The sequence below is a fragment of the Eublepharis macularius genome, chromosome 13 (assembly GCF_028583425.1).
Source record: "Eublepharis macularius isolate TG4126 chromosome 13, MPM_Emac_v1.0, whole genome shotgun sequence".
Taxonomy (NCBI): Eukaryota; Metazoa; Chordata; class Lepidosauria; order Squamata; family Eublepharidae; genus Eublepharis; species Eublepharis macularius.
This window is the reverse complement of record NC_072802.1, coordinates 52,246,065-52,273,253: the sequence shown is the minus strand read 5'-3', so window position 1 is coordinate 52,273,253 and position 27,189 is coordinate 52,246,065. Positions and strand designations below refer to the sequence as shown.

The 27,189-nt window shown below is 43.0% G+C and overlaps 1 protein-coding gene across 1 annotated transcript in view; it reads left to right on the top strand.

Annotated features, from left to right (window-relative positions):
- The window catches only part of SRRM4 (serine/arginine repetitive matrix 4), a 162,755-nt gene that overhangs the window by 131,410 nt on the left and 4,156 nt on the right, over positions 1 to 27,189 (top strand). The window contains exons 4-12 of the mRNA XM_054996159.1: positions 2,725 to 2,799; positions 3,819 to 3,845; positions 7,123 to 7,173; positions 9,239 to 9,337; positions 9,790 to 9,946; positions 19,950 to 20,290; positions 22,843 to 23,046; positions 24,492 to 24,602; positions 26,086 to 26,232. Coding sequence (XP_054852134.1) covers positions 2,725 to 2,799; positions 3,819 to 3,845; positions 7,123 to 7,173; positions 9,239 to 9,337; positions 9,790 to 9,946; positions 19,950 to 20,290; positions 22,843 to 23,046; positions 24,492 to 24,602; positions 26,086 to 26,232 — 1,212 coding nt within the window. The remainder of the gene's footprint in view (positions 1 to 2,724; positions 2,800 to 3,818; positions 3,846 to 7,122; positions 7,174 to 9,238; positions 9,338 to 9,789; positions 9,947 to 19,949; positions 20,291 to 22,842; positions 23,047 to 24,491; positions 24,603 to 26,085; positions 26,233 to 27,189) is intronic.

The window sequence follows — 27,189 nt, the reverse complement described above, 5'->3', positions numbered from 1 at the left end:
TCTCATACACTTACAAATAGCAAATATTGTTGCGTAGCAGCTATATCAAGTAGATTCAGATGCTAAGTACTGTTGCACCTTTCGAATATTATTTTACTTAATTTAGAGAATTTGTATCCTGCTTTTTGGCCAAGGACCCCACAAAACAGCTCACAACATTTGTAACATGCAACTGATATTGTTAATAATATTAATACATTGTCATCATTAAATACCATCAAATTAAACACCATCATATGTCAATTATCTAATGCAGTCAAATATCAAATACTGAACTAAAATATCATAGGATAACAAATGGTTGGTGAATGTTCAAGAAATATTGATACATTTAGGGAATATCTGGAGAACAGTCCACAGCAGTGTCATAAATTTTCCCTAGGCAGGCAAAATACCCAGCAACCGCTAGGGATGAATTGGCTTGCAGAAAAAAGGGTCTGTGAGCATCAGTTCAGCTAAATCAGTGTGTCTGACAGTGATGCCTGCAAGCCATATGGGGGCTGGGCTCGTCCTCATGCTGATAGTCTAAGGCCAAAATCATACGTGTTTTATCAAGCACAGGAATGCAATAATAAATCAGTTTTCCTGCTTGGGCTTCAAATGCTTGAGAAATCCAACAATAGCACATGTAACACTGTAATGGGACGACAGCAATGGGAGAGGGGCTGAACAAATATTTCAAGTTGTGAATGTATTGATTTACTTACTTCATGTATATCCCACTTTTCAAAAATCACTTTTAGAGTTTATTTGTTCACTTCATTTATACCCAAGCTTTCTTCCAAAAGGGGAGTCAAAGTGGCTTACATCCTCCTCTTCTCCTTCATTTTATCCTCAGAAAAACCTTATGACATAGGTTAGTTTGAACGGGGGTGTGAATTGCCCAAGGTCACCCAACAGGCATCAATGGCAGAGCAAGGATTCAAACCTGGATCGGTCTGCTGGATCTTAAATCTGACACTCTGAACATTACACCACATTGGATGAAGAAACCTGATCCAAATCATCAACTGTGTTGCAGATACCTTTGGAAGTTGGGACTGCAAGCAATGACACTTAGGGTACAGAGTTTATGTTCCTGAGAGAGCGATCCTAAAAAAGCCTCCTTAGGCTTCTACTCAGGTCTTACTCACAGGAAAGTGTTTGTAGGATTGTACTGTGAGACTCTCAGTTCATATTATGCAAAATAGCATATGCACATTTTCTTCATTTTAGGAAGTTAATGCTGCATAATTTAGATTGTCATAAAACAGAATTTAACTTATTTATTTTTTATTTTATTACACTTCTAGACCGCCCTCCCCGTCAGACAGGCTCAGGGTGGTGTAACAACATATGATTTTTACATAAAGATTGAGCAATAAAAACATTATAAAAACATTAAAACATTATTCCATATACAATTAAAATTGGCAGATATAAATATTAAAATACAGCATTTTAGACACAGGGCTTGGCTCTTGCATCATTCTCTGCATCACACTTATGACTGGCTCCTGCATGGGTGATGGATGGTCTTCAGTGGTATGGCTGGCGAGAGGACAGCCTTAGCTTGGAAGGGGCCATTGCTCTGTGGAAGAGGACATACTTTTCATGGAGAATGTCCTGGGTTAATCCTTGGCAGATCTTAGACCACCAAGCTGGGGGAAAGTCCTGTCTGAAGCCCAGGAGAGCCACTGCCAATCAGAAGAGCCAAAACTGGGCTGGATTGGCCCATAATCTGATTAGGCATAAAGCAGTTTCCTAACTTCTTAGAATTCCAATATTTCTTGGCACTGTGTTTTCTTTCCGCTGCATCAGGGATGACCAGCTGATGGTCCCTGGGCAAGTTCTGACACCCAGGGCAATCTTATATAGCCCTTGACAGTCCTTCCAAAGTTTATGGCAAAATGTTTTCCTACTTTTTCACCAACAAAATAGCAGAACTCAATACAGGTTGTTCCCCCCACAGATATAAGTGGTAGAGTGCTTCCACATACTGATTTGGCATTTTGCACAAAAAAAAAATGTGCAGACTATACCTATGTACATATTTACCTATAACATTCTACTGTGAGAGGGGAAAAGGACTAGAAAGAACTTTTTCTCCCGTCTCCCATAATATTAGAACTTGTTTGCACGATTAAATTGATGGACTGTCAATTGAGGACAGGCAAAGGGAATTTTTCACACAGTGCTTATGGAACTGCCTGCAACAAGCTATGGTGATGATGACCGCTAGTTTGAATGGCTTTAAAAGTAGATTCAAAAAATTGTGGAGGAGGAGAGGTCTGACAATAGCTACCATAGCCAAATGAATCCTCAACATTCAGTGGCAGCGCATCTAGCTACCAGTTGCTTAGAAACAAATGGCAGGAGAATGTTAACTTCATGCTCTGTTCGTGGACTTCCTAGAAACATCTGCTTGGATCACTGTTGAAAACAGAATGCTGGAATAGATGGACATTTGGTCCGAAAGAGCAGGATTCTTCTTATGTGCTCAGATAGGACCAAATTGAATATAGAATCCCCCGCACAACAGAAAGAGTGGCTCATTATTATAGCAACCGGTCATCCCAGTATCACATGATTATGGTTTAGTCATACAGTGCTTGATTGGGAGAATTTCCCACCTGGATGCAGCCTGAAAAAGAGAAAGGCAGAATCCCTAGCACTTCACCACAAACAACACTTGTGTATCAGCCAACTAAGAAACAAATACATTGCCTAATGACTTCTCCCTAGATCTCCATCCTGTAGCCCCTCCCCTGTGAAGAAGAAAAAGAAAAAGAAGAATTCAAAGAAAAGAAAAAGAAACAGGTATGTCTGTTCTGTTTTTTTTTTCCTAAGTGGCTTCAGAGTTTGTTCCTGCTCAGGGTGATCCATCATTTTGAGACTGAATCAAAAGAGGGGAAAGCACCTTATTGCAAAAGACTGTAGTTGCCACTGAATTCTGAAGATCGAAGGAGATGCTGGACAGAATACCTTGGTCTGGTCCACTGATGCAGTCTAAAAAGGAGTCGGAGAGGATATACTTTGGAGGAAAGATGCTGCTAGCTGATCCCAGCTGCTTCCACATTAGGATACTTTTCTACTGCTCCGACATTCCTTTTCTGCGATCAGTGGCAAGCACAATTGAAAATGGGATTTCACATAGCAACGTAGTGCTAAATTACACATAAAATCCAGCAAGATGAACTCCCACATACGTTTACTTGGAAGTAGCTCCTGTTTAGCAAAGGTTCTGCATCGCTCTGCAGTCTTCCATTTGCACTTAATTACTGTTGCCACAGTATTCCGCAATCAATATTTAATTATAAGGTGGGAGGAGTACTGCTTTGCACTTTGCAATCAAATCCACTGTTCATTAATTTTTATTAAAAGTTTGTAAAAGCACTATAACAAACATGAAAAATAAAATAAAAAGAGGTTTTGGCTGCAAAGTGAAAAGCAATATTTAATGATCCCCCCCAAAGAACTGATAATTAATTAATGTATGCCAATGAGAGTAGGAAAATGTAAAGAGAGAGTGGCACTACGAATCTTCAGTAGCACTTTGACTAGCTTGGAGCTGTGACTGCATTTTATGTTATATACAGAAAAAAAAAATATCAGGTTTGAAAAAAAGATGGGAGAACCACCAGTAAAACACGGGGATGCAACATGCCGCCATCAACGTTGTTCAGATTCTCCATTAAACTGAGGTTATAATTTATATCAAGTCCAAGAGACCTACCAGGAAGTCCTTTTTTGTGCCTAAACATTTCTGACTTTATACAGAAATGTCCATTTGTGTTTTTATGCTCACTTGCAGATTTTTATTTTCAATTTTCTTGCAGGTTATCTTCAAAGAAGAAAAGACACAGGTGAGGACATTGAGCATTTTGGTAGTTACTTAAGCAATCTAGAACAGGGGTCTCCAACCTTTCAAAGCCCTTTTGAATTCTGACATAGCGAAATGGGCACAGCCACAAAATGGCTGCCACAGGAGGCAGAGCCAACCATAAAATGTCAGGAAGTAAGGTTATATAGATAGTAACACTTCAGCATTTCAGGCAGAAGTTCTCTTTTTAAAAATGAACATACTGTTTTAAAATATTTTCTTGTATATACATAGTTTACCTTCAATCACACAGCAAAAATCCTTGTGTTGTGGTAGCAGCTGCTGCCAAAAACAGGGTTTTTTTTAAAAAAAAATTCTGTTTAGCCAATGAGAGCCAAGCTACAAGTGACGCTTTACACAGGTTGGACACTTGTCAGCTTACCTCAAGTTTTGATGGGAAATGTAGGCGTCCTGGTTTTACAGCTTGGCTCTCCATTACAGCTGCAAGACCAGGATGCCTACATTTCCCATCAAAACTTAAGGGAAGCTGACAAGTGTCCAACCTGTGTCAGGCGTCACTTGTAGCTTGGCTTTCAGATCAGTAGTGCCCTATCAGAAGCCCTACTGGTTAAAATCCCTACCTGGTCCCACTCCTTAAAAACACTTGGCAGGTACCAGGAAAGGTACCATGTTGAGTTCTCCAATCTAGGATATTGCTAGAAACTTAAGCAGATGTGACTGTCCACTAGAGGTTGATCCTATCTGAACGATTTCCCCATGAAGGAACTCCAGTCCAAACCCATAGTTACCTCTCTTCATTCTTGGAAAGTGTTCCACATGCTCTGTCCCCTACCCTCGCTTGGCATACAAGTTCAACTGAGGTCTCTTGAACTTCCCTGCTTTCTTTTGGCTCTTGTCTCCAAGCAGCCCCTTACCAAAGTGAGCAGAAGAGGCTGTTGGAAGGCTGATCAGCAGCCTGAGTTTGGAACTCCGTGGCTATGCCTCTCTCTGCCAGTATTTCTATCCCTAAACTGGCCTGTGTATTTGTCCTTCTCTTCACCCTCTCCTTTCCCAAGCCTGTTGTCTGCCCTGAATCTCACTCTCTCTCTCCTGTCTGCCTGTTCTCCTCTTCTCTGGTCTGAGTGAGTTTTTTTGTCCATAATCTGGCCCATGCTCACCTCACCACCGCCCCCCAGTAGCTCTGCTTTGCATTGGCCAATTATTGCCCCACTGATGCAAAGGAAACCTCCACCCCTTTGCAGTGAAGCCTTGTGTGTCCTGGAAACCTCCCCCTGGATGTACCAAGTTTTGCTGAACATAATGTGCAGCAGGCAATGTTCTAACATAGCAAAAATATCTCTTTACATTTTGGATTCAAAGCTGCTTAGAAGGCAGGTTCAGAGGTTTTCCCTCCTTCCTTTCAATTAATTTCTCTCTCCGCTTCCCTTGCCGTATTGTTTCCTCCAACATTTCACAGGCAAAAGTAGGGACATGCAATATCCCTTCTTCTTGTCATACCCAGGGCTAGTCTTAGCCAATGGGTGGCAGAGGCAGCCACTTTGGGCCCCATACTTGGGGGAGCCCCAATTGCCCACATCCCACCCAAGGGGGAGATAAGCAGAGCAAGCTCCTGCCACCACTTGCACTTGCCCCATCTGGGGCTTGAGCAACTGGCTTCTGGTGTCAGCAGCAGGGCTTTTATTTAGGGGGAACGCGGTGGAACGGAGTTCCGGAACCTCTTGAAAATGGTCACATGGCTGGTGGCCCCGCCCCCTGATCTCCAGACAGAGGGGAGTTTAGATTGCCCTTCGCGCTGCTCAGCGGCGCGGAGGGCAATCTAAACTCCCCTCTGTCTGGAGATCAGGGGGCGGGGCCACCAGCCATGTGACCATTTTCTCTGAGGGCAACCCACTGAGTTCCACCACCTCTTTTCCCAGAAAAAAAGCCCTGGTCAGCAGTGGCTCCTATCCACCTTGTATGGAGTGAGGGCCACCCTTTGCTTGATCCTGGCAAGGGGACCACCAATGCTATGGTGGTGATTCAGGGGCCTCATCCTGGACTTTTGTTCAGGGTCCCAGAGTCACTAAGACCACCTCTGATCATACCAAGTATCACTTAGTTAGTTCCGCTATTGTTGAAACTACTTTCCTCCATGGTGCATGCTGTAAATTCATTTCCTCTGCAATTGCCTGGCCTCCCCTCATTGATAAACCAAGAGAGTTATTATGGTTCTTTCTGTTAGAAAAACATGATTGTCCTATAATGTATGTTCAGCAGTTCAAAATAGACCTCAACCGCAGTAGCAGTGTGCAAAATGGCAGGCTGTGCACTGCGTGGTACCTTAGCATTCATGTGCAGGCATTTACCAGGATGTACACTAGACACAAGGTGCTACTATACACTCTTAGGACCAATGCACATGTTACAAAACCCTTGTGACCACGGCAAAGACTTCCAATCAGATGGTGCTGGGAGTTTCCTACTGGCATGTGGAAACCTGGTTTGCATTGGGACCACAGCATGCAGGGAGAGGGGTCTTAGGTCCCCACCCCCAACCTGTTTGTTTTACCAACCAGAAACACCTCCATGGAGCCACTATTTGCTCCACTGAGAAAAATTACATACATAATCCCAGCAGGCAACATGTAAGTTTCTGCAGTGAAGAATACAGCCACTCCTTGTGGCATTTCAAGTCAAGAATATGGCATGGGGCCAGGGGGGAGGCTTAAGGCCCCTCCCCATTCTGTGTGGTCCTAATCCAAATCAAGAGATCCAAGGAAGGGAATGTCCAGTCATGTGAGTCAATCTCTCTTGTGAACTTTGTAACATGTGAATTCGCCCCTGTATTAACTTCTAGAAACTCAGAAGGGGCTGAACCCCGAATAATGACATCTTACACTCACAACGTTGTAACAAGTACATTTCGAAAAAGAGGAAAAAATAAGGATTTATCAGTGTCATAAGGATTTACCAGTGTCATCATGGGCCAGAAAATAATGGTTGTGCTTGGTAAATAAGGACATTTGGACCCTGTGTCATTTTGAAAGCAGTGTTTGTGGCTGTGCTCGTGCACCCAAATGACCATTATACACAAACAAGCTTTGTGATCTTTTCACAATTGTGATGCATGCCCCAGTTAAATCTTAGGGCCAAGCTACACATGACGAATGACACTTGAACGGCAAGTGGATTGAGTGGAGGGCAAGTGAACAGGGAGAAATACACTTGCTGTTCAAGTGTCATTCGTCATGTGTAGCTTGGCCCTTAGCCTTTAAGTGGCTCATTAAGTGGAATAATTAATCGGCTCTTTTTTTATTTAGCTCTTCAAGCCCGAAAAGCAAAAGGAAGGAAGGAAGAAAACACAAGAAACAGTAAGTAGGGGGCATGTATGGATTCATCAGTGCTCCATGGCTAAACAGTGCGTGGGTTTGTGTGCCTGGGTGGATACACGAGGGTTGGCTAGCATCATCATTACGTTACTCTGCTGATGCTTTGCTTTCTCTACCTTGTGCATGAAGCAGGTCCAGGATAATAGCACGAACCTGCCATATTAGTTTGATGTGTGAGATGTCATGTACTTTTGAGTTCAGAATGGCAAGAACAGAGCTAGGGCAGTATCCGGCATGCACTTTTGATTCAGCACTTTGAATTGTTTGAAGACCCTAAGTGTGACATACTTCCTCCCACCGTCTCATTACTCTACCAATCTACCAAAGTGCAAGCCAAACTTGGCACATTTGGGGAGCTTGACTTGGCCTCGTCTGGGGAAAAAAATGGGAGAGTTTTCAGTGTATTTGATGAGATTTCATTCTGGTTTTCTGTGTTTGTGTCATGGTGGGGGTCTTTGCTTTTGCTGCTTGGCTTGAATCTTCAGGATGGGAGGGCTATTAAATGTAATCAATCCCCTACATCCTGTTCTAGGAGGTTTTAATTATTATTATCTCTATTAATTAAAAAACTAGCATTATGGATACCAATCCCACTGCAGTTATACAACCCATCAGTATTCCTGGAAAACTTTTTTTTTTTTTGCCTTTAGATAAGAATATGTTTGTTAGGATTGGGAAAGTAATGAAAGCTTGGGATGGGTAAGGAAAGCTCACACAATCATAATAGTGAATCAAACAAGTTCTTCTTTGTCAACCTTTTTTGTAGTCATGCTACCACCCCGTAGCAAGACAGGTTCCCTTTCTCTCTACTGTTTTCGCAGAGGGTGATCTGTCGCTTTGTCACTTGCCTGTTTATTATGCTGCACCAACATGATTTGTGAGCCGAAATGTAATACTTCAAAAACTCCTCTGTGCCAACTCAGTGCTATCCGTAGAAATAATGATCCTAGAAATTTCCAGACTCCTCTTATTTAAACTTTTCTCAACTGCTGGTGAATACTATTAACTCAGTTTTTTAAAAAAGGGTGTAAGTTCTGCTACAAAACAATCCCCCGACCCGACCCCGAATAAATATATAACATGGCAGTATTCATCCCATTGATTGCTGGGTATGCAAATAGATATGAGAGGTAACTTACATTCTATGCCAAGCAAAACTGCCTGTATACATTACCATATTTACCCAAAAGGAAGATAACCCTAATAATGCAATCCTAAGAAGAGTTACTCCTGTCTAAGGCCACTGAAATCAGTAAGCTTACACTGGATTGTACTGTAAATGTAGGACAATCCCTATAAAGAAACGTTTATACACAAAAGGGTTTTTTTGTTAATTAATGTACATTACTATAACTTGTATGTGAATTTAAAATTGTGCTTTCTTTTTCTTGACAGCACATATGGGGGAAAAACCCTAGTCTTCCTTTCGGGTAAATAGGTATGAATTTAGCACCTTTGCATAAATCTTATTTTGCATACTTTTGAAACAGTAATAATTTGGTACGTTTTTTCTGCTTCTGCTGCTCATAGACAGGAGCATAGAACATTTACAGGAAGATGAACCTCTTCTCTCCTCCCAAGCAAAATAAATAAATGTATTCAGAAATCCCTCTGGCTTCTGAGATTCCACAGGCACTTTTAAACAGACCTTTGAAAAATACAAGGACTAGAAACAATCTCAGTTTTAAAAACCAAACCAGATTCCCAGGATGCTGAAATCTAAGCAGAGTACATCTGTGTTCATTTTTTATTCCCATTCAATTGCAGCATGTACACAGTTCCGATAATAACTTTGGGAAATGTGTGGGTAGAAGCGACCCTTGCAGGCACATAATTGGAGTTCCCCACACATAGCTCCTTGCTTGGTCAGAGAGGCATGACCCACACAGAGCCACTGCCTCATATCTTGATATAAAGCTTCTGTTAATTTTATATAGCTACAGAAAATCTATGCCAAAACCTGTTTGGGAGCAGCTTACCAAGTTGTTCTAACACCCCTGGGAGACTAATGTTCTTTTTTTTCTCCTCCTGACTTCTCTTTCAAAAGCACTCATAGTCGGCCACGAAAATCCCAACGCCGCCGCCACCATCATTACCACTCTGGCTCAGAGAGCACTAATTCCCTCTCGGAAAGCTATGGAAGCAGGTAAGCATACTAGGTTTAGGATTATTAGGCAAGCCTGAACATCAGGGCTTTTTTTCAGCAGGAACGCGGTGGAACGGAGTTCCGGCACCTCTTGAAAACGGTCACATGGCTGGTGGCCCTGCCCCCTGATCTCCAGACAGAGGGGAGTTGAGATTGCCCTCCGTGCCGCTGCAGCACGGAGGGCAATCTCAACTCCCCTCTGTCTGGAGATCAGGGGGAAGGGCCACCAGCCATGTGACCGTTTTCTCCGAGAGCAACCCACTGAGTTCCACCACCTCTTTTCCCAGAAAAAAAGCCCTGCTGAACGTTATCCCTTCATTGTCCTATATCTGCTCGTCCACATGCAAGCTGGCCTTGTCCTTCATCCTAGTTCTAGTCATCTTGCACAAAAGGTGCCCCTTCCAAGCAGGCTCTGCTGTAACCGCTCGACATTGTGTTCCACTTAGGCCTAGAGCCAGGTTGCAGGAGGAAAGCCGCAAGGCTAAATGGAAGCGGTCGCAGCATTCTTCGAAAAGCACTAGAAAGTCAAATGGTGCCACAGAGGTGACAGACCCCCCTTTTCTCGGCCATGCCGTCCAGAACAACAGCTTTCCCTCTGCCACAGAAGTTGTAAGTATTCTCCTATCTGCTTCTTTCCTCAGTTTAGGCCCAAGAAGCCCGTGTGAAATTTTTATGACTCAATTACAGCCATGTTAAGACGAAGTTGGTTTAAAGTTGTATTCATTATTAATGGAGTGTTTCTCTGATGTATTAAAAGTCATTCCTCCCCCCTGCATTTTGCACAAGGGCTGGCGGGGGTTTGAGGGGGGAGATTGCTCAGGCTTTAGCCCATGAATAATAAAGAGAAGACATTTACCAAGGAAGTGGCCTCAGGCAATGATATTTTACCGGGGACGTGTCTGTTATGTACCTCTTCTGCACCATGGATGAGATCATTCCCAGCTGGTTCCTGGGCCCAGTGGTTCAGACCTTCCAGGCATGAAAGATTAAACCTATAAAAGAAAACATTTACATCTGACAGGGTGTGGGGGAGAGGACAGTTATAGGTGAGGAGATGTTTACCACCCCACCCCATTACAAGCAAGTATGCTTGCTGCTCCCTTGATAGTAATAGAGGCTGTGTAAGTGCTGAGCGAGCATCCAAGGGGAAAATGCATGCTCCAGGCCCAAGGGCATTCTCCTCTTATGTGCGGGAGACAGAATGCTGGCTTGGGTCCAACATGTGCTGTCAGCTCAAAGCAGGGTCTATTTGCACACGAGGCAGGCCCAGAGGAGTCTCACTCCAGAGGTCATGTGTGCCCTTCCAGCACTTCCAGGCTAAACGGAAGAAGCTTCAAACCAATGTCAGCCTTCCCATCAGGTAGAGACATTGCAGTTCTACATTCTGATTTCTTGCAGTGATGGGGAGATTGTACTGTGGGAAGAAGGAGGAAATTGCTTATCTCTAGGAAATCTTTCGTGCTCCCACTTGGGAGCCAAACCATAGAAGATGCTGTTCAGATCCATAGATGTGTCACTGAGCTGCAAAAAGCAGCTGCAAAGGGGGATATGGATTGGGCACAGTACTGGGGAAGGCAAGGGGTAATTCTTCCCTGTGTCATATGACCTTCTCATGCTGCCTTTAAATCTCAGGAGGGAATCAAAACAGATACTTATATCGTGCTTGTCTTTTATCCTTATGAGGGGAGGCATTTCTAATCAGGTAAACTGTGCAGGGGGTGGAAGAGTTAAATCCCTGGCTTCCCCTGGGTCCCCACCCCACCAATGGATCCCCACTTGTCATGTGTTTTGGCTCACGTTAGCTGCCCTTCTAACACTGAACAGATATAAACATTTTTGTTGTGACGTTCCGCCAAGTAACTCTCAAAGACTTCACTGCGTGAGTCCAGGAACTGCATGAGTTAAAGCGTTTTATTTGATAAGCTACTAGTTCACTCCCTATTATACTCCTTGCCGGGAATGGTGATTCTCTACAAGCACATAACATATATAGGAGTCTAAGCCCATCCCCAGAGTTCCCATCCCCTCCCTTTAGTAAGCAGTTAGCTAAGCTTAATAAATGAACAGCAGGACATAGCAGAAATGATGTGTGAGAAACTCCAAGACCTTGAGACCGTCTTTCAGGTGAAAGAAAAACTGCAGGCTGAGGAGGAGATGAGCAGGCTGTCTCATTCCAGGCAGAGAACAGCTTCTAACCTCAGAGTCACACAGAGTCAAACAGGCCTTGCAGAATCAAACAGGCCATGCGGAGGAGACATCCTGACATTTGTAACACCCCTATCCTCTCTCTGAGGATCCTAGGCCAATTCCAGGTTTTGTCATCCACAGGGCCCCATGTGCTTCTCACCTGTTTGTGCATTCCTCTTTGGTCTGATTATGAGCCCTACCACTGCCAATGCTCAGAGCAGCCTGTATCCCTTTTCCCAGTGGCACTAGGCAATGCATGCAGTGGGGAGCTGGGGCTAGGGTTGCCAGTCCCTCCTGGGTGGGCGGGGGATCCCCCGTTCCCACCCCCACCCCCACCTACCTGACTGGATTCTGACCTGATGGGCCTGATATCAGCCCAAATCGGGCCTGATTCAGACCCCTGTGGAGCGTTGGAGTGCTCCCAGGGTGGCATAGGACCTGTGTGATGACATAACTTCCCAGATGCAATCACACAGACCGGAAGCGTGCATGCGCTCTGTGCATGAGAAGGCCATTAAACAGGTAGGTGCCAGGACACCAACCTCCCACCCAGGGGTAGGGGGACCTGGCAATCCTAGCTGGTGTGATGGAATGGTAGCAAGTGAGCGGGCGGGGAGGGTGGCAGAAGTGGGCCTTACTAGAAACCCTGAGCCCTAACAGCTGCCCCACTTTTCTGATTGCTCTTCTATTGTCTCCTGTGCACTGTCTTAATTTTTCTTGTCATGGCTCAACGTGCACAGCCAAGAAGCTGTTTGACAAAAAATAGACTAGACAAAAGCAATTGCCCTGTCGTCTGTGATCACATTTAACACACTAAATGAACCCCATCATGTTGGGTCATGGGAAATGGCAGACTGTGTTTTACATGGAATGGATTCCATGGACCCATTTTGCTAATGGCCGTGATTATTTCCAGCGTGAGAACATCTTGCATCCTCAGAAAGAGGAAAGCACCGTCATTAACGGGGCAGGTCCACAGATCCAACCCCTGTAGCCTTACCATTCTGGCAAAAGTCTTTTCATGTGTGCATGCTAGAAATGAGGTGCAATCACCCCCTTCCAAATCCAGAGCTGTCACTTCTAGAGACCTAGGAGGAAAGGGCCGAAATATGACAAATAGCAGCTGTAATGGCTGTGGGAGGAAGGGGAACTGACAACTCTTATGCTTTAAAATGAAGCTGTTGTTATGTGCTTTGTGTTGCCATGCTCGGAGGATGAACTTTTAGATTTAAGTATTAATGTGTTGTTTGTAAAATCTAATTCAGACACCCCCTGTTGAGATAGCTTGCAAAGGCACTAATTAGGAGGTAATTAAAAAAGAATACTGTTCAATTTTAGCTCCTAGGGTGCTCAGTTCTAGGGTCCTTCAAAGTTTAGGCAGCTTGAACCCTGCCAGCTTTCGTGTTGTCCCTGCTCCTATGCTTTTAACAGTAAGCAAGCTCATAAGAGTTGATCGGGTAAAGCATTCTCTGTTGCTGTTTCTCTGTGTCAGAAAAAGCTTCATTTCTGTGTGTCAGGTTACTATGAAAGGCAAAGGGACAGTGAGAAAGCTGGCAAATCTCCCTACATACCTTAAAGACCTCTGCCTCCTACTGAGGGCTGGGAAAATTAATTTGGCCACAAGGTTTTCCTATTTGCTACTCATCATAGCCCCTGATACCAAAATCTTGATGAACCTCCCCTACTTTCTAGAGTATGAAACAAGATGCAGAGAAAAGCCTCTTTAACCCCATTCTCCTCAGGGTGAAGGGCAACAGAGGCCAAGCAGAGTTCTCTCCTTATGCTCTTCAGCCACTCCCATTTGCCTGTTTCTTAGCTTGTGAGGAAGATATCAGCTCCTGAGGAATGTAAGAAGAGCATTCTAATTAATAGCACTCTGCTATTAATACTCACTGCAGTGAGAGACAGAGGCCTTTGCCTACATATTTGAAGCGAGCAGCTGAGGTATGCAGTAAAATGGTCTGCGCAAAGGCCTCCACACTGGTGCAGAGCCCTTTGCCTGCAACTTGGCTCATAGGGGCGTGAATTGGTGGATGAAGCCAGAGTCACTAGCCCTTTGGCTCTTGCCCAATTCAGAACGTGGCTTCTGCTAGTAATTAGTTGTCATTAGTTAACTTTTAAGTATCCCACGTGAAAAACATAAATATTACACAGGGCCATATCCATCTCTGGAACTTAGGTTTAACAGCATCTGACCATTGCATTTATATTAGACTTTTAAGTTTGGGAAGGCATTTTGTAGTTGGGGATAAATGAGATTCTTTTTTACTGTTATGCTTTTAAATAACATTTATAGATATAGGATTTTGCATTTATATAGTTGTTATTTTTTATGGGTCAAATCTATATTTAGTTGTGCTCAACTAGTCTTGCACAGCAACATAGTATCTCTGGCTGCATATTGAAATGATCATACATTGAAATGAGCAAGCCCAAAACTTTGGCTCGGGTATTGAGGAGGCATGGAATGTTCATGAACATTCAAACTTATCAGAAGTTTGTTATCTTTTTAAAGTCAGCACGAAAGACCTGGGGGCAGGTAAGCTGTACGCTGTTGGGAGGTAGAGTAGGGAGTATGCAGTATTATTCAAGAATTGGCCAACAATTAGACTAAACTTGTAAAAGTCCCATGTAACATTGTACGTATGCATACAGGTATATAGGAATGGGGAGAGTGTGAGACAGTGGACACAGAGAAAGCATTGCATACACATATACATGCACATGGCACTTATTCTTTTACCCTGGTCTCTGTTTGTTTTGCTAAGGCATCTCCTTTAGGGCAAGGGAATTTAACTTTGAAGTGAGAGCATTTAAAAAGGAGTGTTTTAAATGTGTTGTAAGATTGCCAGTTCCATATGGTTCAGAAAATTGATCTCCATCTCTCTCCAAGGGGCCATTTTGAAGCACAGCAAATGGGGCCTGTTTAGCTTAATTGGAAAACTGGTTATGATTATACTTTTGTAACCTATTAAGTACATGGCCCCTTGAGCTAAGCATTCAATGGAAATTAAAGCCTGAGGTGTGAGTGGAAGTCTTCTTTCTTTTCTCTCCCCCCCCACCTTCCCCAGCCCCAATAAAATCATGTTTTGACCAAACTAAAACTTAATAATAATAGTCCGGTCTGAACTGTGTTTAATCAAACATTGTTCCACTGAGTTCAGTGGGATTAACTCCCTTGTCATTGTGCTTCTCCCAAATAAATCAGTCCCAGGGGCTATTGTGCATTTCGCATATGCTACACTGATAAAATGAAAACCTAGACAGATAATATTTTCCTGTTTTCTACTAAAAAGGAGACAAAGTAAAGGTGAGGCTAGGAGAAAACATGCATCCACAATGAACTTAACACACCCAGGTTTAAAATAAAAGATAGGAACGGATTTGTTTTTGTTTTTGGAAGTTCACATTGGCTGCCAACCTAAAAACTGTCACGGCTATCAGCTAAAGAGAAAGCCATGGAGACAAGGGACAGGAGCTCAGTGATGTAGTGTTTGGGGGCAGCTATCCGACTGCATAGCCGATGTTCACTAATCTTAAACAGGTTAGGGATGGACAACTGGGATTAACAGCATCCTGTAATGTTTATTTCTACCTATCTGTTACTCTTTTTAGCCCCGCTTCCTCCAAGGATCTTAGCATACCTGGTTCTTCCTGCTTCCATTTTATCCTCACAACAGTCTTGTAAGGTAGGCTAGGCAGAGCAAGATTGACAGGCCCAAATGGCCCAGTGAGTTTCATGGCTGAACAAGTGGGAACAGGTGGACCAAGCATCTCTTGGGAGGTAGATAGGCTCCTCACTGGCCAAGGACCTTAGCAGACAGACGAAGATGCCCACTGTCTATGCCAGGCCTGATGCAAGGTCTATTTCCCCCCCTCTGCTGTATTGTATTTAGCAGTACATATTAGCACAGGCAATGCTTGTGCGGAGTTGAAACCCATCTTTCTGGAGAAGATCTTCTTTACCAGCTCAGGGCTCTGTCCCTGGGTCCAGAATGTTCCAGACCCTGCGCAGATACCAGAGTTTTTGCTTTCACAAGTTGACAGTTCTGCCATCTGCCCGCTGTTCCTTTTCCATCAAACTCCCCCCTCTTTTTTTTTAACTGAATATCCTACTTGAAGAAGAGTGCTGCCAAACTTGAAAGCTTGCTCACTACTTTGGGGTGTTTTAGTTGGTCCTTCTTAAGGGTATTACCTTATTGCTGCTTTAGGATTTTTTCCCTAATGCATTGACACCATGGATAGCTCCCTTTTTCTGTAACTCAAACAAATGTGTATTTTTATTGTGCGTAATACATTGTTTCAACTGTGCAACCTTGGAACCTTACAGAGTTCACTTTTAGGTTCAAAGATTTCCCTAAGAGCTGAATATTTGGCTGGGGTGAACTGTTCACCCAATATCAAATATCATGTGTGTATGTGGGTTTTTTTCCTGCGCTTGCATTGAATCACAGAAGGCATCCAGCTGTTGATTTAGGATGCAGCCACATAAAGAAGGAAAATCTAGCTATTGTTAGTTGTTCCTGTGTCCCAGTTGAAGCAATGAAATGGAATTTAGCGATGATTTATCAAGCCCATTAATTTAAATAGGAATCCATGGCGGCATGCTTTGGGGATGGGTGCGACACTAACTGTTGCATTAGAAGTAAAGAGAGTCTTTCGACCCAATCTGATTTATTGTGGCAAAAGCTAGAGCCCACATCATCAGATGCATGAAACATTATTGTTGTTCGACAGATATAGAAGCCAAACACAAGCCTTGCTGTAGGCATTCATATTAAGATAGAAAAGTGAACAAGAAATATAAACAATTATCAGCCAGAAGACCATGAAGAACAAAGGGCCATTGCTGAGTCAGTTCTATACAAAGCTCTGTTGTATATAAGGATCACAACAGCTATTGCTGGTGGTAATGCCGTCTTCCTGGCAATTGCTGCTGTTGTGAATGAGCCGCTGTGTACAATTGAGCTTTGCATAGGAATCTTGCACATTGTGTTGGGTCCCACTGATCTGTTCTGCTACTTGAGGTAATTTCTTCCAGCATGACGAAGAGAACTGTGGTTCTCAAAAGCTTATGCTACAGTAAAGTTGGTTAGGCTACTGGACTCTTTGCTATTCTTCCAGCATGAGGAACCTTCCTTGTGACAGGGTGCAGCTCCCTGCTCAGGGTAAAAACACCTCTAATAATAGAATAGATCCATAAGGTCCAACCTATTACTCCTTCCATTGCAGGGCTTTTGGCATCACTGTTTCCCTTTTCTCTATTCCCACATGTATCTATCTCCTGAAAGTAAAGTGGCTCTTTTGAGGATAAGCAGTGCTGCAAGATGGAGCCACCACGCATAGGCAAGACGGTGGGCTCTGCGAATTGAGGAAACTCTTCATGTTTGTAGGAAAATGTAATTTGTAGGGAAAAAGTAAAACCCTTTAAAAATCCTTGTCCAATTTCTTTACTCCATTTATACCCCACCTTATTCCCAATGAGGATCTAAAGTGGTTTAAAACATTCTCTTCTTCCCAGTTTTACTCTCGCGAACAGCCCTGTGTGGTGGGTTAGGCTGAGACAGCCTGGTTACCCAGAAAGCTTCTGTGGCAGAGTGGGGGTTCAAAACTGTGTGTCCCAGACCATCGTTTGTTCCAAAAGGGATAGAATATTGAGAGCAGCTGTCAGTTTAAAGAGAGAGAACAAGACATCAGCCTACACAATTTCCTGAGAGATTAGAGAATCCTGGAGGGAGTGACTTGGGAGATTTCCATAATGCCTCCCTCTCCTGGGATTCCTCACAGGTCCCCAGTTTGTGTGTGTGTGTGTGTGTGTGTGTGCATGGCAATCAAAAACAACACTGCATACAAATGATGAAGTACAATCTAGTCCATAAAACCTTCTGCCACAATAAATCTATCAGTCACTAAGGTGCTATAACACTCATGTTTGTTTTAACTAATTGGTTCTGGATTGTGCCCAGAGTGGTTTTGGGAAGGGATGTGCGTATCAGTTGCATTAATTTACCACAAGGATCCCCATTGTGGTGCCCACTGACACCTTTCCTGGAGCTTACCAAATGTTTTTAGAAAGTAGGTAGGGCCAGACAGAGCTTTTGCCCAGTAGGCTTCTAATTAGCCACTGGAGATCTGATTGGCTGTGCAGATTAAAAGGCATCCTATTAAAGACAGCTTCTGCCTGAAATGTTGCATAATTAGTATTAAAGTTTTGCATAACGTTGCTCCCTGATGTTTTGTGGCTGGCTCCACCATCCTAGGTCAGAATTCCAAAGATGCCTGCTAACTCAAATAGGTTGGGGACCCCTGATTTAGTGAGTCTGATCCTACAAAATGCCTGAGCACATCATACCATTAATTTCCTGGCAGCCCATGTGACAAACAAATAGAAAAGCTTCTCCAGAAGAGATATTAGTCAGAAAGCAAAGGTTAATATGAGTGGGGGAAGAGATTCAGCATGTATGGTGCAGGTATCCTACTGGCAGTAAATAGTGGCCATGTACCGAATGTGGCTTCTGTGCAAACTTGTAACAATGTGTGAGAGCTGGAATGTTTTGCTAGATCTTGTAACATGGGGGGTAGGGAGGGGGCAGATCTGAACTCCTATATCCAGGATCCCTGTCTACATGGATCTGATTATATTGGGGCCCCAAGGATTTGCCAAGATCCAGGGTCCCCCTGCAAATCTCAGTGCACAACCCCAAGAAACCTTCCTTTTGATCATCTCTCTCTGATTACTATTTTTAATTTTTGTATTCTTTGTGGGCCCTCATAAAAATCCAGGGTGATGATTTGAACTAGTGCCTTTTAATCCCAGATACTAAAAATGAAAAGCCTAAAAGAATTGACTTGAAAGATGAATTTAAAACAATAATGAAGCATTACAATCAAAGGAATCAAAAGACTTGATTGGCACTGTGGATTGAAGAGAGAGGGTTTATGTTTTTTTTCTCTTGTAATTTGAGACTCTAATGTTGGACTTACATTGCCCGCTCTTCCCTTTTTCTTACACCTTACCCTACTAAAGGAGGAATTCTTGATTGGTAAGTGGATGCTAAACGCAAGATCCTAGGGCATTTCTTAGAGGTCACTCAAAAATATTAGAAATACCTTCTACAAGGGGAAAAACACACAAAGCAATATATGTCTACCTTTTCTCTAGAGGGAGTTTTTCCTTTCTTTTTTTGTTTTGTTTTCCTTTTCTCCTTTTTATTCAGTTATTCACAATTACTAATTATTAAAGTTGTTTGCTAGTTTTTTTTCTTCATACCTAAATATGCATTTTTATTTATTTGTGGATATATCCATCCTCTATCCTTACTGAGGGCACATTTTGAAAACAAATGAGAGATAATCATATAGGGCATGATCCAGCCAAAGTGAACCCTTTACACAGCCCAAACCAATGTATGTATACTTGGAAATAATCCCCCACTGTGTTTAATGGAACTTACTCCTTTCTAGGGCACAACTGGATGGGACATGGGAGATCCAAGATTGGATCTCCTGATGTATTTTTTTAAGTTTAAGTAGGGGACGTGGCTACAGGTCAGTGGGAAGGTGAATTTAACCCTTTCCCCTGTACAGTTTCCCCAATAAAAGTATCTGCTATTTGCCCCATTAGGGGAAAAGACAAGTATGTATGAGTACCAAGGCTAATAGCTCAAGGATGCTGATTTCTATTGGGAACATGGCATGGGGGGAGGGTTAATCCCCCTTCCTTGCACTGTAGTCTTGATCCAAATCTGCTGTTTAACCTTTAAAAAAGACATCAAAAGATCTGATCACAAATTTCCATGAGTTCATCTAATCGTGCCCAAAGTGTGCTTTGGATTGCAACATTAAACTCGGCTGGTTTGAGCATAGGAGAGGATCTAAGCGGGATTCTTAGATCTCTCCCTTTGCAATCCATGGGATGTAGAAGTGCTTAGCTTTGGCTGACTCATGGTCACTGGATTTTTTCCCCTATTTTGTTTGATTTCTAAGGAGCATATCATTTTCTTTCAAGTGCAACATATTTTGTTTTGTTGGTTTAAGAAAAATCTTTTGATTTTTGAGTCCTTTTTATTTATACATCATTTAAAAAAAATCTTTCATTCAACATGGTTCGCATGCTTAATACTCTTTGCATGATGCCTTAAAATCTTCCAGTTATATCCGGGGGGGAAAAGTCATTTCTTCTTTCAGTGGTTTTCTTTCAGGGAGATGTGCTTTTAGTTCTGACTTCTTTGTTTCCTTTCTTTCTTCCTTCTTCCTTTCTTCTTCTTTTCTTCCTTCCTCTCTTTCTTTTGGTTACAGACTGTGCATCATGATGGTAAAAAAGGGTTTATTTGAAAATATGTACATATATAGATATATATAATTGACAAAACTAACATGGTTTGTTGCAAATCCATTTAAACACCAATGGCTCTTTTGCTTGCAGATTTCAGAGTCTGGGTCTTCTGCTGTCCTCTTTAAAAAAGCAGAGGGTCAGTTTGGCAAGCTAGCCAGACAGAAGTTGAATGGAGAACAGTATGAATATGACTCAGGAAATGATACTTCTTCCCCTCCGTCTACTCAGACAAGCTCATCCAGGTCAAAGAGCAGCCAGGAAGCAAGCTGTCAAGCCCACAATGGCTTTGGCCAGGCTTTCTCTTCTGAGAAGGTCAACAGTGGCAGCAGCTCGGATTCAGGAAATTCCTTCACCAGCTGTTTCTCCCGGACTAAGGGAGCAACTTTAGAAGATCCACGCCCATCTCCACACTTCCAAGCAGAGGATCAAAGGTGAGTAATAATAGGTAAAGTGACTGCCCAGACTAGTGGAGTAATTGTGCAACTGAAACTTAACTCGAACATTGGTATCACTTTTCCTAATAGGCCATTTCTACAGCGGTTATGTGCCCCAGGTTCAATGCTCTGGGGAAGCTACTCCCACCTCCAGCCCACTTCTACATTCATGCACCTCCTAGGGTTCCCCTCGCTTGTCTCCAATATTTCTCAAGCCTGCTTTGCTCTGCAGTTTTGGGAAAGATTGCAGTTAAGCATGGGTGGCTACTTTGTGGGTGGGCAAACTTGGATTTTCTGGCCCACATGGCAGCCATTTTCCTTAACTCTGTCCCTGAATGTGGAGTAAACTTATATACTTCTTTTCTTCATTTTTAAATGAGGTCCTTTTTTCCTTTGTCCTCCTGTGCCCTCCCTCACTCTGGTGGCAGAATGAAAGTACATCGATCACATCTTCTCCAAGGGGAGAGATCACTCACTGAAAAGTGCCCTTGTTCCTCTCTTGTCTCCTCCTCTCTTCCTGTTCCTTTCTTTTCTTCTTTCCACGGTTTGTTTCTTCTCTTTCACTGCAGGATTTTTTTCCTGCTGACAGCTGCAATTGTGTGTAGCTAAACTTTGAATATTTGTTTTAAAATTATATTAAAACGTTGTTGTTTTTTAAGTGATTGCCCTTAGCATCAGAGCCAGCCTACATATCACCCTGCTCTGGAGCAAGCTGTTCAATTTGCCTGTAAAGAATGCTGGCAGGGGAGGCAGCTGATGAAAATGAGGGAAATATTTGCCATCCTTGCACTTTGGAGATGGCGAAAACTGTTCTCAGATTTGTGTTCAACGGAGTAGTTCTTTTCTAGAAAGAATAGTGATGAAAGCTAGCCGGACATTCTTTTGATTCTAATTTCACCAGCTTTACTGAGTATGACTCTGATAACAGATCCCACCTTCTAAGGAGACTCAAAACGTATTTGAAGACAGAGCCATGCCATGTGAATCTATACAGTTATCTTTGTTTCATCAGCAACTAAAATGCCCTCAAAGCTACTTCTGCAGCCCAGTTGCTACTATGAAGTAGTTGTTTGTCATCTCAACTGCTGCCAAGGGTCTGCTCTCCATAGTTTGATGGCTGAGAGAGCAGGAAGATTGCCTATAAAGATAAGAAAAAAGAAGAATCGGACACAACCCTCACTTCCAGTTCTCTCTGAAAAGTCACCATTTGAGTGGCACAACCATCATGCTGAGGGAGGGAGATGCTCAACCCCTGCATCTCTCTAAGGGGAGTGCCCCCAGTTTCCTGGCATGGGTGGTTGTTACCTCAAAGGATTCCTGCAAGTGAAAACTGAGTATCAATAAACTGTATTGGCACTGGCAACTCTTGGGTTCTTTCATGATTCAGTTTGTGCATTGAATTTCTGCACATGAATGCTTGTGGTTCAGTCATAGAGTTTCAAGACTGCTGTGGTGATACAAGAGCGGCTCCTGATGAAGACTGAGCATCCTGAAACAAGCTGAGTTATAAAGCCGGCAGCTTGTAGAGCCGAGCCAGGGGAGCCCGGCTGGGCCTTTCCCTTTTGTCTTCTTGACTCAACCTGTAAAGAAAAAAGAGAGCAGATTTAAGAAGGTTAATTTCAAGTCAGCAGCTGTGCCACGTTTACTTGTGAGTCGAGTAAGGGGAGCCCTGCTCTGGGGCCTTTTTCCTCCTATTTTCTTGATTTTCACCTGGAATATAAAAGAAAAAGAAAAAGTGAAAAAGATTCAACAGGTCTTTTCCATTTGGCTGTTGTACCATGTCCTCCTGGGATCCCGACCTTGGGCTTGAGCTCTTCAAGCAAGAAAACACGGTAGTGAAGGACTCATGATACCCTAGGGACTTCCTTGCAGGAATGTTGTTTCTTTGAGTATTGATTCTTTGTACATTTGTAGCATGAAGCACTTTAAAGATCTTAATATATTGTGATAATATTATTAGAAGTGTGTATATTTATTCATTTGCGGGTGCTTTTGTTAGGTACAAGCACCAAAGTATGGCAAGAAATGAGACAGGGTCAGAGGTGAGCTCTTCAGGACCAAGGACAGCTCCAAGATAGGTAACAACATGCTTCAACAAGTTCCAGAGCTGTACAAAGCACTTGTGTCCTTCAGTTTTGGGTTGTGCCTCCTCTCTAAGGTGTGAAAAGGGGAGTTACGGTGGTGCGCTTTCTGGTGGTGCTCTTAGTGGATTCATGATGCTTTGGATAAATGGCCTGTCAGGTCTTGGAGGGGTTTAGGTTCTACGGATTCAGGTGGCCTGCATCTAGAGTCTATTCTACTGGATTCTGGGTCCAGATTAAAAACAAGGGTTTTTCAGTATGGATTACATTTCTGGCTCCTTTGTGGAAAGAGGTGCAGGATCACAGGCACCCTTCTGCTCTCTGAGATCTCTGACATCTATCCCTTGGCATCAGTGTCCAGGTCTCCGCTTGGTATGGGATCATGACTAATCCTAGAATAAAGCCAGGGTGTTGTTTTTGCAACAATGTCCTGTGTAACATTTCTGGATGAAAAATGTCTCTTTTCAGAGGTCGGCCATTGCAGTCTGTTAGACGCTCAGAGAAGAGAGACAGACCAGCCTCCATCCCTCTTTCCAGCTCTCCGCTTAGATCATGTGTCCGGAATGAGTCCTCCACCAGCAGATCATCAGCAGAGTCCAGCCATTCCCATTTGCTGCATCCCAAGGCAGGACCCAGGTCCTCCCAAAGCAGATCCTGCTCTTCAGGAACAAGGTGAGCCTCCTTTGGCAGGACTGCCTGTTTTTCAAAATCATGTTGCTTAGATGGGTCAGAGAAAAGGTCAGAAAGCCCCCCAAATACACCCACTAGAGAAGAATTTCCATGATCCTAGAATGATTTTGTTTGTTTGTGTGATGAGTGTTTCACAAGGCTTTCCTCTCCTTTGTGTTATGGCTCAATGAAAATACTTCCTTGAGGTTTCACTTCTGTGAATTATCTTTTTTCACTTTCCTCCATGGTTGGTTGCTTATATAAATATAGGGTTCTTGCTTCCCACAGAAGTGGAATGCATTCTTCCTCTTGACGCTTGAGACTGAAGAAAGGACTCCAGTTTTCTCAGGATCATTTTTGTGAGCTAGTGCTTTGTTCTGCTACTTGTGCTGTTGTCGTGCACAAGTAGTCGTGCTGTTGGTTGTAAGAGCAGCACGGTAAGAACTGGTGGCAAAATTAAAGAAGGGCTTATACAGTGTAGATTAACCCTTTGCAGAGGATGGAAAGGATAAAAGGAAGAGTGCTTGCATGTACTGATCCACAGAAAATGCATAGTGAAGCAGAAGTCTAGCTTGTGATGTCTGATCATCCCTCTTCTCAAATTGCAGCATGATCCATATTGTGAGCTGCATAGGAGAAAAGCACAATAAAAGCTTTTCTAAGTAAATGTTTTTAAATAAGCAAATTTTACCCAGCACATAAAACTGTTTCAGTTTTTTTGCAGATGTTTGTACTTCCACATTCTGCACTGATTTACCAAGGCTATTCCCCTCCACCACCCATCAAAAAAATTAACTTACCAAAGAAGTACTTTTCTTTGTTGTCTCAGTACTACTGAGATGGGAAGTAAAGCTGCATGCCTTGTTTTTTCCCCACTGTTCCAGACATGTGTCTGCCCAAAGCCAAACAATGCATTGAGAGTTCTAAATTGAGTTACAAATTTTAATTTTTTGCACTGCCACCTGGGAACTGTAGATCAGTCCAGTACATTCTCCAGTACATTCTGAGCAACTTGATGAACTTATTGCGCAAGTACAAAAAGCAGCTCATATGCTTGAAATATAGCTGACTTTGACCTACGCATGCCACGTCTATGATGCTCAATAGAAAACATTCTTTTCAACAGAAAACAAGCAATGCAAGCAGGATATCTTTGATTTCTTTTTAACATATTTGTAAAGATTGCAGCACCACTAACCCTAACTCCAAGTAACTAATCACAGAAAGTAAATCATACATATTTATGTACATGAACCTAGCAGTGCAATCCTAAGCAGAGTTACTCCCGTCTAAGCCCACTGAAATCAATGAGCTTAGACTGGAGCAACTCTGTTTAGGATTGCACAATAAGAGCAATTTTCCAATACATGTGATTTAGGTTGGGTCTGAATCCCACCCCTTCTCTTCTGCCTATTCCCTATTGTTCCATTATTCTTCCTTATTTCTAGATCCTATTCACGTTCCCCCAGCTATTCATCCAAGTCATGCAGGAGAAGTTCTGGAAGCCGGAGCTCAAGATCACGCCGAAGTCCCAGCTATTCTCGATACAGCCCTGAGAGGTTCGGCTTCCTATCTCTATGTACTTACTCTTAGCGCTGTTCCAGGGATGTCTATAAAAATCTCTTCTGTGTATATAGGTATCAAAACATTTTTAAAAAGAAACTGCAAACGCAATATATAATTATAGAACGGTGAGTGTTCTCTAAGCCTTAAATCAGATGCTGAGAGATCCGTGATGGAATCTTCCTCTCTCCTTTTAAAGTACAATAACAGGCACACATGGCCCAGTCTGGATTAGGACTGTATAGAGAATGGAGAGAGGGGTTTAACACTTCTACCAACACGTGGTTTTGCTAATCAGAACTCGGCTCCCCACACTGATGTAACCTTTCCCCCCCCCTTTTACAGAGCTAATAAATATAGGGGGAGGGTCAACTAGTGAACATACAGGGGTGGAAGAGTTTATCTCTCCATATGGCCCTCATCGAAATTAGTATCCTGCACGGCTGTAGCAGTATCTTAAATTATGATAGGTGTCCTCCATTGTGTCTAATTTGACTCAGTTTGCAAACTGTTTTCCTGAGCTTGGTGTTCTTTGGAAAGCTGTCAGTGTTCCTCAATAAGAAAATCAGTAATAGTAGGCCACCCTTCCCAAAACCACTTATCCACTATCCCAGACAAATAGATGTGGAAAGGGTTCCCCGAAGGCTTGAATATTCGTCACATCGAAAATTTACACAAACACATCTAATCAATAAATGTTCTGAAAGACCATTTTGCTTCAGGGACCGAGTTCAGGCAATAATCCCAGATCTGCATATGTTCATAAGAATATAAGATGAGTCTTGCTGGATCAGATCAAAGGTCTGTGTATTTATTTACTTAATTTGTTTATAAACCCATCTTTCTCATTGAGGCTCAAGGTGGATTACAAACTGCAGAAGACAATTCAAGTGGACAGCAAAAGGCATCCAATAAACAGTGCTAGGGCTACAGAATTAGAAAACAATGAAAACAAGAAACTGTTTAAGACATATGTAGTTCAGAATCCTGTTTCCCACAATGACCACCTAGCCACAGGTAGGGCATGAAAGCAATAATTTGCCCTTGCTGTCCCACAGCAGCTGGTGTGCAGAGGACCATTGCCTTTGGACATGGAGAGTCCAATGAAATAAGGTTTTTTTTCCTATTACAAAACAATTTTAGACACATCAAACAGCCAGTAAAAAGAATACACAAGCCACATCCCCAGCCAACAAGCAAGATGAGAATGATTTACAAATGTTCTTAAGCAAAAGCAAGAGGAACAATTCCAGAGAGAGAGAGAGAGAGAGAGAAAGAGAGATCATAGCATAGTTATGGGGCCACCACTGTAAAGGCCTTGCTTCTAGTGGGATGATAACTGAAGAGGGACCTGACTTGGTATTCAGAGGTGGCAGAAATTGTTTTCATAGGGACACTCAAAGAAGATGAGTCATACAGCCACACAAGGGTGAGCCAAACCAATCTATTTTGATTCTTTCTGGAATGATCTTTTCTTAGGGATCATGAACGAGATCACAAGTATAGTTCCAGTGGGAAGGAATCTCACCGACACCATGACCGTCGATGTCGCAAACAATCTTATTCCCCCATGAGGAAACGCAGAAGAGATTCCCCAAGCCACCTGGAAGCACGGCGCATAACAAGGTGAGGAATCCCCCTATTAATTCACCTAGGGACACAAAAATTGCTCTCCTGGATCAGACCAGAGTTCTTTCAGTGTCCAAAGGCATAGTCTTTGTTAGACCTGTCATTCCTGAATTTGTACAGTATCTCCATTTAAAGCCATCTAATCCCTTAGCCAGCACCACATCATGCAGCAGTGAATTCTATAAGATAATTATGCGTAGTATGAAATCTTTTCTTTTGGACTGTCTTGAATCGACTGCTTATTGGTTTAATTGGGTGACTCCTAAACTCCAGTAATTGGGGGAGGGGAATCCATTTATCTTCACTAAGCATTTCTGTCATGTCCCCCATTAACCATCTTCCTTTTCTAAACTGAAGAGCCCCAGACTCCTTTTTCCTTTCCTTGTAGGGAAGGTGCCCCATCCCTAGATTGTTCTATTTGCTCATTTCTTTGCCTTTTCCAGACCTACAACACCCTGTGGATCTAGGCTCACCAAAATTCTACTCAAAATTCAGAACCACATTGTTCTAGATCACACCCGTACAATCACATACATGAACGTAAACTAATCATTGGAGAGCTCCCAGGAAAGGAAGATGTTGCATCAGTGATGAATAGAGGCCATCTATGTCCTTAAGTTCCTACAGCACAATCCAGTTCCAAGCTTCCCCAGATTTGGTAGCCATTAATGGACTGAGTGAGTGGGCAGGCTAGATCTGAAAGGACATCACACTTTCCACTGCAAGCCCCCCACCCCACTTACCAACCAGATGATGTGGGGGCTTGGAGCTGAGACGGCAAGAAGGGCTTCCTCTTCCAAGCTTCTGCCTCCATGAGCTTTAAGAGGTCTTGAAGAAGAAAGCCTGCCAGACATTCTTTCCGCTGCAAGCCGGACTCATTGTCACCTGGATGGGGGAGGAGACTGAGAGCAGAAATCCTATCCTGCTGGCTTTCTGTTGTAAGCCTCCCCCTTT